Raw genomic sequence first — 15,121 nt, 5'->3', positions numbered from 1 at the left:
GGGGTCCGTCTTGGGACCAGTGCTCTTCAACATCTTCATCAGTGACATGGATGATGGGATAGAGTGCACCATCAGCAAATCTGCAGATGATGCCAAGCTGAGTGGGGCAGCTGATGTGACAGAAAAGAGGAATGCTAGCCACAGGGACCTGGACGGGCTCAAAAAGTGGGCCCACATGAACAGAATGAGGTTTGACAAGGCCAAGTGTGAGGCACTGCTTGTGGATCGGGCAAATCTTCCTTCAACTCCCAGCTGTGGTGGGAAGTGCCATGTTGTTACAGCAGTCCAGTGTTTTCTTTGAAAACGTCTTTGCTCCTCCTGCACCTTTCTCTGGCCTGTGCTTAGGGAGGCTGCTTACAAAGCACGGGGCTGCTTGCAGCCAGGGCAGTGCCCCCACAAAGGGAGCTGGAGCCATCCTCATACAGATTTCATGCTGGTTTTGCTGCTGAACGTACTAATACTGCTGTGCTGATTTACTTCTGTATTCCCTGCTGCTTAGGCCTTAGATCAAGTATTTAATACAAGTAATGGATGAAAACTATTAAAATGCACTTTTTTTTTTTTTTGGAGGGGCGGGGGGAGGTGGCGGCGATGTGGAGGCGTAGTTCTCCCCTTGCTGGGAGCTGCTGCCTCACAAGATGGCAGCGGGCCGTGCCGCGAGCAGGCAACCGCGTCGCACGGCCGCGCTGCAGCTGAGGGCGGGGCCCTGGAGGCAGAAGAGGGCGGTGGGAGCCGTGGGTGCGGCCCTTCTCAGAGGAAGCTCTTCCTCCTCCTCTTCCTCCTCGTCCCGGATGCAGCCCCCGGCGCTCCGTATCGCGTCACTGCGCGGCGCCGGCGCGTGTAGCCGCCATGGCCGACATGGAGGAGCTGTTCGGCAGCGACGCCGACTCGGAGGCCGAGCAGAAAGGTGCGGCCGTTAGCTGCCCTCCCGCCCGAGGCCCTCAGGCAAAGCAGGGCGGAACTCGGGGCTTCGGTCGCGTTACCACTCGGGTGTGGGGTGGGGGTGTGCCGCCTATTGGCTCCTTGCTCTTCGTAGGTGAAAAGTGGCTACCGGCACCGTAAGGGGCAGCGATGGAGCACCTGGCAACGGATACTGCCTCAGGGTTCTTTGCTCTGTGTAACGGCTTATTCCTCCTGCAGCTTTAAAATCTTAGATAATAGCTGGGGATGTCTCGTGGTACCTGTGGTTGTTCCTTGTGTCATCGATGGTAAACGTTTTATTCTTGTAAGTAACTTCTGTGCTTCGCATAGTCCTGTCATTGCGTAACGCATGCCTATGGCCTTGTTTGACCCCTCGTAGGGATGTCTTAACTTTGAGAGGCCGATGTTTGTTTTGCAGACACTGATTCTGGGTCTGACTCCGACTCCGATCAGGAGAACGTGGGTTCCGGCAGCAACGCCTCAGGCAGCGACAGCGAGCAGGACGATGAGCGGGAGGCAGCCAAGCCCAGTAACAAGGAGCTGTTTGGAGACGACAGCGAGGATGAAGGAGCCTCCCATCACACGGGCAGTGACAACCACTCCGAGAGGTCGTACAATCGCTCCGAAGCTTCGGGGCACTCTGAGCACGAAGACAATGATCAGTCGGATGTGGACCAGCACAGTGCTTCGGAAGCTGCTCACGATGATGAGGAGGATGAGCGGGGACACGGATCTGATGAGGGCAGTCACCATTCTGAGGGAGATGGTTCGGAAAAGGCCCATTCTGAGGATGAGAAGTGGGGCAAGGAAGACAAAAGCGATCAGTCAGATGATGAGGAGAGACAACAGAACTCCGATGATGAGGAGAGACAGCAGAACTCAGATGATGAGGAGAAAGCGCAGAACTCTGATGAAGACGAGAGGCCGCAGATGTCTGACGATGAGGAGAGGCTCCAGAACTCGGACGAGGAGAAGATGCAGAACTCTGACGACGAGGAGAGGCCACAGGTGTCAGATGAGGAGAAGATGCAGAACTCAGATGATGATGAAAGAGCCCAGCACTCCGATGAGGAGAAGATGCAGAACTCTGACGATGACGAAAGGGCCCAGCACTCTGATGAGGAGGAGCAGGAGCATAAATCTGGTAGGATCCAGTGCAGTTGTAATGGTTTGCTTCTTACAGCCTGGTTTGTTCTCCATCGTTTCATTTACATTGGCTTAAAAAATTCTGACTTAATCATATAACTTTCAAATGCAGGCATCCTTTTAATATTTTTTTTACACAATGTGTTTAAATGACTTTTAATCTGAATCAACTTGATTAATAAAAGGAACTTTGAAATACGTGGAACAGAATTCTTAATTTGCTGAGAATGATTATGCTTCTTAGGAGAGTCTGCAAGAGGCAGTGATAGCGAAGATGAAGTCTTGCGAATGAAGCGAAAGAAACCAATTGCATCGGATTCAGAGGTGGACAGTGATACAGAAGGCCAGAAAGGTAAAGGTGGGGTTGGATTGTTGGCTTTTGGTTCACTGGACTTTTAATCCATCATTCATCTGCTTTGGGATATGATACAGTCAATAGCATTCATGGTGTGATGTAACTGCAGTGCCATGGGCATGACAGCGTGGCACGGCAAGGATGCTCTGTGGGGAACCACATGCTGTATTTCTCCTGGTGATTTTTCTTCAGCTCTGTCATCTCTCACTTTTCTCCACGAGGGACAGAGCTTTTCTTTTGCGAGTGTTGCTTCACACCCCATTGCCAGAACACACTGATGCATCTTATCATGGGAGTCCAAGAAATCTTGTACTGTTTATGATATTTTGCTGTCCGAGAAAAGTTGTTGCTTTTAATGAGAAGTAAAACTTCCGAAGTGTGCAGTGAAGTTGCTGGTTATGTATGTTTAAACTGTTTACTTGAGTAAACTTGAACTCTTGATTTGTCTCTTGCTGTTTTTCATCTGGATTCTCAAGAACAGAGCCTTTCCAGGGAAGCAGACCTTGACTCTTCAGCTTCAAAACGGGGAAACTTTTTTTTTTTTGCAGGATAAGAGAATAATCTGTGCTTCATAAAAATTAGAAATCCTTAACCTTTGTAAGTGATTTGAAATGGTAATAAAAGTGAAAGATCATTTTTTCTGTGTTTGTGTTTGCATGTAGGAGTGTGTATGTTTGCATATCTGTATGTTTTAAAGCGCTAATTTTTCTACTCCAGAACATGCAGATGTCATGGACCTGTTTGGAGGTGCAGATGACATTTCTTCTGGGAGTGATGGGGAAGACAAGCCACCAACTCCAGGGCAACCCATTGTGAGTAGACTGACTTTTGAAGTAATTAGCCTGCTGTTCCACTTTGAGATCTGGAATGTCAATGGAGTTTGGTAATATTTTAATGGAAAAAGGTTTAACAGCATTAAGTAAGAACCTACAGATAATTTTGCTCTAGCTAAAAAAATGATTGAATTTTATGCATAGCAACATTAGATATATTTATATGCCTTCCCCCCAGCCCTGCTCCGTTTCTTGCATATGGAGGAAAAAAAAATACATTGATTACAGTTCTGATTGTCATCAAGTAAAATACAAATTCGTAGGTCTTCTTGGTACCCTGCTCTCAGCTTTTTGACAGATATTTTCATTTTGAGCCTTGAAGAAAGCTCAAAGAATTATTATTTTTTTTAATCTTATCCTGTACTTATTTTACCATTCCTGGCTGAAAACTGCATGTCAGCTCTTTTGCTGTTTCCTTTCTGTCTTTGGTTTCTTGAGTTCCCGCTGGTATTTGAAGTGGCTTTCAGTGTCATATAAATATGGATTGCTTTTACTGAAAAGGTTCAAGTGCATTTATCAGAAGCTTCCTGATCTCTCTCTACATATTGTTGTCGTTTTTCTCAGTCAAAATGGAAGTGCTTATTACAGCAACAGGAGTCAGACTGACATTTTTCACTTTTGCTCCTATGTCACTAGGATGAGAATGGGCTGAGCCAAGAACAGCAGGAAGAAGAGCCTATTCCAGAGACAAGAATAGAGGTAGAAATACCAAAAGTAAACACAGACTTGGGTAACGATTTGTATTTTGTGAAGCTGCCCAACTTCCTCAGTGTGGAGCCCAGGTAATTCCATATTAAATACACAGTTGATAAGTTGTTGGGTTTTTTTAGTGTTTCAGTATATTGCTTTTGTTTTAGTAGTACAATTAATTATATTGGTTGTATTCAAAATGGTTAACGTTAAGGTGCACACTTTAGTGAGGATAGGTCAATAGGAGGTAGGCTAGTGAGTGGGCCTTTTTGTAAAATTACTTGCATTTATTTCCAGACTTAACCCTGACCTCTTTATCCTGATACTGAGGAAACATTTTGTTCTGAAGCAGACTTGCTTTCTTTAGTTGGAGCCATTGAGAGGGTCTGAATGTTAAAGTGGCTGTAATTGATGGTGGTGAAGACACTCGGGTTGGCCTCCTGCGGTGCAGAATCAATGCAGTAAATTACATTACTGCAGAAATGGCTGTCTCACAGCTGCAGTGCCTCCTGGTGTGTGCAGTGTATAATTTAAACCTTTCAAACTCCTGTTATTTTGCCCAAGAATAATCTGGATTAACTTTTAGAAGAACGAAGACTGTATTGTATAATTTATTACAGACCGTTTGATCCCCAATATTATGAGGATGAGTTTGAAGATGAGGAGATGCTTGACGAAGAAGGGAGAACGAGATTAAAACTCAAGGTATAACATGAATTTTCCTTCTCTGTGCTCACCTAAACACACATCATCAAAGCCTATTTCAGGTCTTTTGTAACGGTGTTTTGAGTTGTGATGTAAGTTACGAGGGTATGGAGAAGTTCGATGCTGAGGATTATTGCTGAGTTTTAGTAATGCTAAAAAGTGAAGAAATAAAAAAACACCTATTAACAACTACCCTTCCTCTGTAAGAGCCACCCCTTTCACCTTCATCTCTTTGTATCGTACAGCAAACTATATAGCCCTTGTAGCTGTAATTCTTGACCTTTATAGAGTGTATTTTATCGCAGTATTCCACTGTGAGTTTAACAAAAAGTTGCTGTTCTGACAGGTGGAAAACACAATACGGTGGCGGATGCGGCGAGATGAGGAAGGGAATGAGATCAGAGAAAGTAATGCCCGGATAGTCAAGTGGTCAGACGGAAGGTTGGTTTGAACTTTTTGCTTTTGAAGGAGTGCGGCTCTTGTTTTCACAGTGAAATGCTGTGGCATGTGAAACTGATTGACTGTTCTGCACAACAGAAATTACTTTAGTCTCAGTGCATTGAAAATGTTCTTCTCTGCTTTGTTTGAAGTGAAATACTGTTGTTGTCTACATACAAAAGGCAAAAAAAAGGCTGTAGTGACTTTATCAAGTAACTGATACATGAATCTCTTTTAAGCATGTCTCTTCACTTGGGAAATGAGGTCTTTGATGTGTACAAGGCACCGCTGCAGGGAGATCACAACCATTTGTTTATCAGACAAGGGACAGGTCTGCAAGGACAGGCTGTTTTCAAGACAAAGTTAACCTTCAGGTAAACATGATGTTCTATATCAAATGGCACTACTTCTTTTGCAATTAAGGACTGCAACTAGTACATAGAGATAGCAATTCAGAGTAAGAGCAAGCCTTCAGAGCTCAACCGTTTACTAAGAATGTGCTATTTCTGCAGGGTGTGGGAAAGATCTTTCCTAAGCTAGATGTCCCAGTTTGAAAGGCTGATGTGCTATTCACGACAGTATCAAGGCTACGTGCATTCATTTATTTTTTAATGTATTTTAGTTTGTATTGTTAAGTGCAAGTCTCCAACTGAATTAGAATGATGGCTGTCAGGATGTTGATTATGACTCGGGATATTGAAGTGAAACGTGAGGATGACTTTCTAGGCCGGTAATGGACTGCAGACAGCTTGCTGAGAGAGGAAGTGATCTCTCCAGTAGCTATTACAGTGCACTATAGTAGTAATGCTTCTACTTTTGTGCACATTAATCTTTCAACTCTTAAGTATGCCTGCCCTATGATTGTCACTTGAAAACGGATAGATTCTTTTTAGAAGTACTTAACCCAAAGCAATTTTCCAACAGGCCGCACTCTACAGACAGTGCCACCCACAGGAAGATGACTCTGTCTCTGGCAGATAGATGTTCAAAGACCCAGAAAATTCGTATTCTGCCAATGGCAGGTCGTGATCCAGAGTCTCAGCGCACAGAAATGATTAAGGTATTCTGACATGGAACTTTCTTATCTGCTGATTTAATCTAAAATCACGAAAAAAAAAAACCCACAACTGAAATGTAGTTGAACCCTTCTGAACATTTGAGGCATTTCTGGAAAACAGTGTATTTTGGAATAACAAGTAAGAATTGGTAGCTATGTCTGCAGCTTGTACATGCAACTTTTTTGTTTAAAATTGCTTAACCTCACAGATTACAACAAAAATCAGAGTTACGTACACTCTTTCCGCTGCTATGAGAGGATTTCAAAAGCTACAGTAGACTACTGAGTATTTTTATTACGTTTTACTCATCCTTTATACTTTGCTACTTTCTTTGGACAGAAAGAAGAGGAGAGATTAAGAGCTTCCATTCGCAGAGAATCTCAGCAGCGAAGAATGAGGGAGAAGCAGCATCAGCGTGGTCTGAGTGCGAATTATTTAGAACCTGATCGCTATGAAGAAGAGGATGAGGGCGATGATGCGATCAGTCTGGCAGCTATCAAAAACAGATACAAAGGTGGCATCAGAGGTAATAATAAACCTTACCAGTAGTTAGGTAGGGCCTTTGTAATTCAGGTGGATTTATTTCACAAGAGAATCGTGCTAAGATTATATTTTGCCACTTAATTTCATAGATGAGGAGATGTGAATTTAATTCATGCAAGTTTATTTCATTTAATAATATTTAGGTTAGATCCTGTCTGTTTTTTGTAGGACTAACTGTACAAGGATTATTTTTCATACTGTCTTTTTCTCACTCGTTTCAGATAAATATTTATCTTTTCATTTTTCTCTGTAGAGGAACGTGCTAGAATCTATTCTTCAGACAGTGATGAAGGCTCAGATGAAGATAAAACACAAAGATTACTCAAGGCAAAGAAACTTAATAGTGATGAGGTAAAAATGACTTTGTTCTTAAAAGCTACTCATTTTCAGTCAGGAACATTTCCTGTGCCTGATGCAGCTTGTAAAGCTGACATTTTTGTAGTTTCAGTTTTGCTGTGATTAATATTAAAATTTGTCTCGGCACGCTGCTGATGTTGGCAGGCTGATTAATTAATCATGACTATTTCTCATTCACTGCATTAGTTCACAGATTTGAGTGATACCTGAAGGAGATCCTTATTGTTGCTGCTGATTGCACAGAAAAATGGGTGCAGTGCAAAGTAAAGTGACCGCACCAAAATCATGCAGGGAGGAAGAAGACTTAATAACCTATTATGCATAGGAGACAGCATTGCAGTAGGGCTCTGGTATTATCACCTACTACCTTGTAGGTTACGAGAGATGTTTTTGTACTGGCATGCTAGTTTGATTCATCTTCGAGTCCTGTTTTACTGTAAATGATATTTTATTTCAATTAAATGTTTATGTCTAGAATAACATACAGAAGTTTGAAAGCAGAAGTTTGGGTAGGTCAGTGTTAAGTTTATGGAATACTTTTCAGTGCTTTGTTCAACTTTGGTCTTATATCACAGTTTCCCTTAAGAGATAATTTTAACTGTTTAAATTATCTCAGCTCTTGTCCTAGATTTTTCAGTTGCTTTCCTTTAGTTTCATCTAGCATGCTAGACCAGACTGTAATTTTGAGAGTTCTGTTGGTGCCAGTAGATTTTTTTTAATTTATTTTATTGACTAGATGCTACTAGCTATTAGTTTGTAATATAGCAACGTTGGGATTTGGCAATTCTAGTTTCTCAGAAGAAATGCCTTGTTATCTGTGTTTCTCTGCTGCTTGGGAATGGTAGCCTCCATTTTACAGTTGCGTGCTGTAGAGGCAGTGTTCCTGTCAGAACCACAGAGGGGTGCTGCAGCTCTAGTTAATGAAACCCAGCCAGCAGTGCATAATGTACTTCCTACATGCTCACTGAAAGTACAGGATCTATGATTACATACCCGTATGTATGAAGCATTGGACTTGCTTTTGTGTGCACAGCCCAGATCTTCTTCCTGCCAACAGTTGTTAGCAATGCTGTAAAAGTCAGCCCATTAGTAATACCTTTTATCACCATGTGGCAAGTTACCGTTACTGTATTTAATGAGGATATTCTGCACATAGGAAGGTGAGTCATTAACAATAGCCCAGCTGGATTAAAAGAGAACAAACTTTTTGAGGAAGTAGCTGTGATTGAGATTCCCACCCCTACTAATTTGTTTCCCAAGCTTAAATTTCCTTCCTAATTCAGATTCTCACCATTCTAATTCAACGTTAATGTAGAATAAAATGCTTTGAATAATAAGTAATTAGAAAGGCTATGTTGTATCTTGCTGCTTCTTAAAATCCAATTAATGCGTGTTGCTCTTAATAAATAAAATTAACTAATGGAAGAAGAGATTAGGTTACTTATGCCTGAGGGTATTTTTAAAGTTACTCTTCTTTTTAAACTGTAATTGAGTTGCCACTCATCCTTTGTGTCAAAATTGATGAGTTTTGCATCAGCAGTTAATGACTTGTAGTGTGAACAAGTATTTTCAGAACACTTTGGATCAAAGTGTTGCCTAGCAGGCTGATGTAAATGTGTTTAGATTAACAATGAAACCAGTATTGAGGCTCTGTATTTAGGTGCTAGGAATTGGTTATCCAGCCTGTAAAAAGTCATTATGATATTGTTAAAAACAGGTGATTATCTGGAAATACAGCGCGAGAGGAAAGAAAAAAGTTGAATTCTAAATATTGATAAGATAACGTGAAGCAATTTGGGCCTTGTAGGCCACTTGGTTAGTCGGAATCTGTTACTTGGGTTTTTGCCTCTTCTTTTATTCACAAATAGTTTTTACATCATTTCAGTATTTCCTGTAGAACTCTGCATTGTGTATCGTGAACCCCTCAACTGTTTTTCTGTTAGGGTTGATTTTTCAGCAAAGACAAGACCTGTGCCATCAAATTAGGCATTTTTCTTCAAGTTTTAAGATTTTAAAAAAAGAGCTTGAGAAGTATTCCATTTTATCTGGTCTGGTGGTTGGCAACCCTGCCCACTGCAGGGGGGTTGAAACTGGATGATCTTTAAGGTCCTTTTCAATCCAGGCCATTCTATGGTTCTATGATCTGTAGGAAAACACTAGATTTTAATTTGCTTCATGCATTAGTGTCTGTATTTTAACATTTGAATTAAATGATTTGAGGTACTTCTAAATGTAATAACAACAAAAAAAGAGGCTGTAAAATACCTCAAGGTTCATGTCAAGTTCTTCATGAATTCCTCTGAGTAACTGAAGTCGCACTGATTGGAGTTCCCATGACCAGCCCTTTGAAGCCTCCTACGCTGTATTTCTAGGACTGTAAGCTGTGGGATTGTTTCTCAGTACTAGCAGTTCCTTATCAGTCTTTTTTCCTTCACGCCAGAGTGTGGTACACAAGAACACCTGCCGATTCATGGGGTTTTTTTTCTTTTGTTTTGTTTGTTTTCTTGGTAGCTCTAGCTTAAGGTTTGCAAGTATCAGTTGTCTGAAAACTCAGCAAAGCTCTCCAGACTGCCTGAAGAGAAAGCTTCTTTGCATTGAATATTTCCTTACAAATTCTAGGAATTATCCATGCTCATAAGTCTTGTAGGCTTTTGTCACTCTATAAATAGCGCTTCCTTTCGAAAAGCTTATATAGAACCCCAGTGTTAGGAATCTGAGGGAAATGTTAAGCTTATCTACTTAATTCATAGCTGCTGATAGTGATATTACATATGGCATAAACCCAGATTGTGACGTAAGTCACTCTTACACCATAGTTAATTTTGAAGCAGATATTGATGCATTTCCACTGAGGTAAATGGAGGTGCAGCTGTGTAATGGACTCTCTTGGCTTGGGAGTTGAGACTGGATCCAGTGTTGACCAGTGAAGTGCAGCATTACAGAGGCATGAGGTGGAAAGACTAGAACAAATAATTCTACTTTTCCTTCAAAAAAATGTTGTGGTTGTCTGTTCTTAGGTTGTTTTTTTTAATTTTAGCTTGAATAGATTTTTTTATTTTTGTCCTTTCTTGCCTTAAGGAAGGAGAGCCTTCTGGAAAGAGAAAAGCAGAGGATGATGACAAAGCAAGTAAGAAGCATAAGAAGTATGTCATCAGTGATGAAGAGGAAGATGATGATGATTAACACTGAGGGAGCACTAAAGTTGCTTTTTATATATACATATTTATATATAAATTGTACAGTTCTCTTACAGCAAAGATGTAAGTAGCCATATTGGGGTTATTTTGATAAAGGAAAATTCCATTGAAGTCTGTGCTTCTGGTGTGAATAAAAGTTAGTTTCTTTCTTTTTACTTTCTCTTATTTTTACGATCTTATCTTACCACAGTGACAGGGATCATCACAGTGGCAAATTTTTTTAATCTTGTACAGTGCATTTCAGTTTTGAAAACTATAGTACAGACTGGTTGTACAACTGAATAAAACGGAATAAATTAGTGGTCTTACTGAGTTTATTAGAAGAAATTGTAATCTTCATATAGAATACTTAAATTATAAGTTTTCCCAGCCAGGTTATGGAAGTGAAGGTTACCACTTGTACAGAAGAGTTGGAATAACATATGAGTGGTACAGTACCGTACTGTTTTTTTTCCTGAACTTTCCTTATTTACTGCTGACTGTGGATGGTACATTACTATGCTGTTAGATTTTGATATTTTTGACTGAAAGTATTTCTTATCATGTCTACTCTGAGTAAACTGTGAAGTTTCTGTAGTTAGAATAGTAAACCAACCACATAAAATGTTTATTTTTTCATACATTGAACGAAAATCCACATCTTGCCTGAGTGTTAGCATTAAGAAGAATAATCACATTAGTGATGTAAATGTCAGAATAGAAGACTTGTTCATACAAAACTGATGAATTTCTGGAAGTTCATGAAAGACTAACAACTGCAGCGAGCCTCACTGTGGATACCTATCCTAGTTATACTGTTTTGTAATCTCATATAATCCTTATGATGCATTTTCCTTTCATTCCTGGTTGGCTGCAGTCAGCAGAGGAGAATATTGTGGACAGAATCATTGTTTTTTTTACACTATTTTTAAACACCTTATTTGATTATGCAAATACCATTGCAAAATGAGGAGAAACTACAAGAAATGTCTCATCTATTCCACTCTTTAAGATTATGTTTCCCACGTGTAATTTCCCTTGTTGGTGAGATAGCATTTCCATGTTATCTATGTTGTTTTTTGACTGCTTTTTCTCACAGTCCTAGAAAGTTTGTGACTTCACAGAGACAGCAGGAAGAAAGCAGAAAGCATGGCTTAATGCTTCTTTAAATGCATTGAGTGGTGCTATGGCAAGTTTGCTATGTGGATTTATGTTTCGTAAGACAAAGCTGCTAACAGTTATGTAAGAATAAGTGTTACCCATCTCTTCGCTGCCCAGATTAATTCTGCTTTTCTGTAAGAACTTCTGAGTTACAGCTTTTAACCTGGTTGTCTTGCCTTTGCCACGTTTAATTAGATGAACAGTTTACTGAAGTACTTTACTTCCATTTTTCCTGCCTGGAAGGTGTGGGAAGCATTCTAGCTGCAGAGACACAGAGCTCTGCATGCGTTAATATATTCTGCTCAGCAGCTGACTGCCGTGTAGACACTTGCAAACATGAAAACAAAGTGAAAAATTTCTACTCTGAAATCTGAGTGCCTGAGAAACTGTTTTTTTTTTTTTTGTAATTGTTACTAAGAGTTCCTGCCTCTCTTCCGTGTGCAGATAAAACCTTTCTCCATCTGCTCGAATTTTGACCCTGTAATCCTCTTAGGTTAGACCTCTGCTGGGAGTCTGGCTCCTCACATGTGGTTACCTGCTTTTCTTTTGTAACCTGCTCAGGAAGAAGCCAGCTGTAGAAAAAGGGAGTTGTTTCTTATGCTGTGATGCTGTACTTTCATGTAGAAGTCTCCCAGACAACTCTTAAGCAGCACTGCAAATTGTATGTAAGCGCACCACCTTTTCGCTGATGATGTGTTTGCTTAATGTCAGTTTAATTAAAGCATTGGTTATTTTTACTACATTCCAAAGAGTGAAAATGTTTTAATCACTCTTATAGGTTTGGTGCTGACTAAGCCTTTACTTAGTAAGTGGACTACTTTAGCTTCCAAAAATGAGGCTTTTGTGGATTTAAAAGATTAAAAGAAGTGTTTTTTTCCTACTGTCTTCTTTTGTAAATTGCTCTTTTAAAGTCTCATTAAAACATGGAATTTTAGAAAGTGTTTTCTCAGCCTAAATTGGTTTAACCATCACCTTTTAATTAAAGTCACTTTGAACAAACTCTCTTATCCACAGTGTTTGTTGCTTGTATGTCTGATGTACAGTTTTGTTTCACTCATAGGCAATTTTTTGCTCTCCCTTTTCCCAGCCTTCAAGTATGTGAGAATTACTTGGAACTGTTTTTTCTTATCCAAATCAGGAATACGAAGCTGAAACTAATATGTGTAAGGAGAAAGAAAGAACAATAGATAAACTTTATTTGCTTTTGTACTAACTGGCCAGAGTACTTCTTCTAGAAAGGTTATGATTTGAACAATTTCCAAAAACAAAAATCTGTTTGAAGAGCTGATAATGAACTGAGTAGTAGATTTTTGGGCTCGTGGTAGAGTGTATGATCAGTTGTCTTGAAACCATCACTGAAAGGTGTTCCTGGCTATACTGTTCTGTTGTTTCAAGTACATTGTTCAACTGTACACTTGCCAGTTGCTGAACTTGAGTTTTCTTTCTAGCAGTGAGTAGCATTTTCTTCCATCCTAGCCGTGCAAGTTGACACAGTTTTCATGCTAGAGCGAGCCTGATGGATCAGGGACTGGCCTCTGAAGAGAGCAGCTGCCCATGCAGTCCTTCTTTCTTCCTGGCAGCAAGTTTGGCAATACCTTGCTTAGCTCAGAGTCAATTTGCTAAACTCCCAGGAAACTAATTTTTCTGCTGTGCTGGAGTTTTGTGCCAGATAGGCCAACAGAGCTACCTCATTGGCTGTGTGAACATGGTAGCCAGCTCAGTAAGTTGGTGTGGTCATGACTTAGAGGACAAGGCAGAAGGATGCTCTCTTTGGCAGAGGTGTAAACATTTACTTGGCTGTCTTTTGAAAACTTAGCCTGACCCTGTAGAAGGTATTTGATAGTTTTCTACTGGTGTAGCTGCCTCAACTGGCACATTGATGTTGTGAGTGGAGATGGTGCAAGGGGTAGAACAGGACAGTTCTGTGTGTGGCAGCAAGTTTTAACTCAGCTCTGATGTGAAACTGCAGCCACAGGAATGTGTTAAACATGAGATGGTGACTTTCCAATGAAGTCATAGGTATTTATTTCTCAGCCAGTAGGCATAGGAGCCCTTGGTGTCAGCCCATTCTATTGGAGTGCTTTTCTCGAGCAGCTTTATGCTGCTGGTCAAGCTGAGTGTTACTGAATGCATAGAGATTGTTACATGGGAAAGAGGGAGAAGATTTCTTTCTGATAAATGTTCTTTTAGTATTTGTTATAAGAAGTATTACATATTAGATTTGTGAAATTTAGCTGTGCTGTTGTAATGCTTAGGCACTTGCCTGTGGCTTGACTTGGAAGTGCTTCGGGAGAGCAATGTGACTAACACCTCATGTTGCCTAGTGATGCCCTTTGACTTGAGCTGGGGTTTTTTAGTGCTTGTCTGGACATGAAAGACTTACAGAAAAGCTGCAAGCAAGTGTTGACAACTAGCTTGTATCTTTAATTGCTTTAAAAATCTGGGGCATTCTGATGAATTATGTAAGCTTAAGTAGCTGAGAAAATGACATAAAATTAAGTAAATCCTTGCTGAAATCGTTCTCAGGCAGAATCTGACAAAAAAAATCCTTTCACAAGACTTGTTTTCTTGACATTTTTTTTCTAAAAGTTTTTATGGTTTCAAAACTGTAATGAACTGATGCGTGGGGAAAAAAAAAGGAGTTATTAAAGTGGAAATTTAACTTTAGAAGGTTTTTACTTGTTGCTTTGTTTTCTCCATTATTTCATGAAGAAATGAGAGATTGTAGAGCCAGTTTACCAACAAAAGCAACCTCATGTCTTTTGAGTTATGATGAAATTTTCTGGGAAGGAATAGCATTCCTGCAGTTATTGATAGTCATGGAATCATATACACACTGTATTCTTTATATATTGTAAATTAAACATAAATAAAAACTTTAAAAATGGTGAAAGTATCAACTAACACACCCTCTATTTTTCCTATCCTATGACTGAATTAAATTTTTGTTTTGATTCCTGGTTTTCCAGTTCTTCTCAAAACATTTCATAATGTAACTGGAAAAGACACACTATCCTAGCGTGATGATTTGTCAGTTATCTTGTGGGTTTTTTTCTTCTTCGTTTGCCAGTATAAAGATGTATGATACACGTTATGTACAGAGTGGGCTCTTAGAATAGGATTTGTTGTTGAACTCTACAATAAACCCTTTTTTTTTTTTTTTTAATTTTGCATGGATACTCAGGGACCACTCTCATTTTCAATACGTAAAGGAAATAAACGTAGGATTTTGGCACCAGCAGTAATCTGCATCTTTCATTCAGGTATTCAGTACGCTTGTCCTTAGTGCCCGTGTTTGGGAAGTTGTCCTGCTTGGCTGGCTGAGGGTTGTATTGTGAGGTGTGTAACCTACTGTTGTTGTAGGTCCAGTGTTGGTGCTGGTTGTATTTAATGCCAGCAGCATCAAGTTTTGTTTACAAATATGGAGTAAGGTAACTGTATTTAAACTGTGTGAGCTTGTCATCTCCCAGTCTTATTTTTCAGCTTAAAATAAACTGCTACTCGGACTATAGTGTTTGTGAAGAGAGGAGTGTATCCCACAGCAGATAAGGAAGGATTAAGCCAAAGTGTCGTGGCTAAAACATGGTGGGTTTTTTTTTCTTTCTTGTTTTTCCCTCACAGAAGCAACTGGAAAAAACTCATACACCAGATGTTTGTAATGTTAGGGGTTTTCTTCTTTCTTCCAAACAAGTTAATCAGTGTTAGTTTAAGGGAAACACGTAATCCAGACTCTGAAAG

At 40.1% G+C, this 15,121-nt stretch overlaps 1 protein-coding gene across 1 annotated transcript; it reads left to right on the top strand.

Annotated features, from left to right (window-relative positions):
• On the top strand, positions 759–14,279 carry LEO1 (LEO1 homolog, Paf1/RNA polymerase II complex component). Its single transcript, XM_021407550.1, has 12 exons — positions 759–907; positions 1,340–2,065; positions 2,312–2,419; positions 3,140–3,234; positions 3,892–4,037; positions 4,566–4,650; positions 4,997–5,091; positions 5,328–5,462; positions 6,013–6,148; positions 6,486–6,672; positions 6,943–7,040; positions 10,125–14,279. The coding sequence occupies exons 1-12, from the start codon at positions 850–852 to the stop codon at positions 10,227–10,229; spliced, it is 1,974 nt and encodes a 657-aa protein (XP_021263225.1). The 5' UTR covers positions 759–849; the 3' UTR covers positions 10,230–14,279.

This window comes from Numida meleagris, chromosome 9, assembly GCF_002078875.1.
Source record: "Numida meleagris isolate 19003 breed g44 Domestic line chromosome 9, NumMel1.0, whole genome shotgun sequence".
In the NCBI taxonomy this organism is placed as follows: Eukaryota; Metazoa; Chordata; class Aves; order Galliformes; family Numididae; genus Numida; species Numida meleagris.
This window is presented reverse-complemented; position numbering and strand designations above follow the sequence as displayed.

Excerpts from the sequence above, each read along its gene's own strand:
- LEO1 (XM_021407550.1), top strand. The coding sequence starts at position 850 with ATGGCCGACATGGAGGAGCTGTTCGGCAGCGACGCCGACTCGGAGGCC. Across the intron at positions 3,235-3,891 it reads CAACTCCAGGGCAACCCATT|GATGAGAATGGGCTGAGCCA; the intron begins GTGAGTAGACTG and ends CTATGTCACTAG. Across the intron at positions 7,041-10,124 it reads AGAAACTTAATAGTGATGAG|GAAGGAGAGCCTTCTGGAAA; the intron begins GTAAAAATGACT and ends TCTTGCCTTAAG.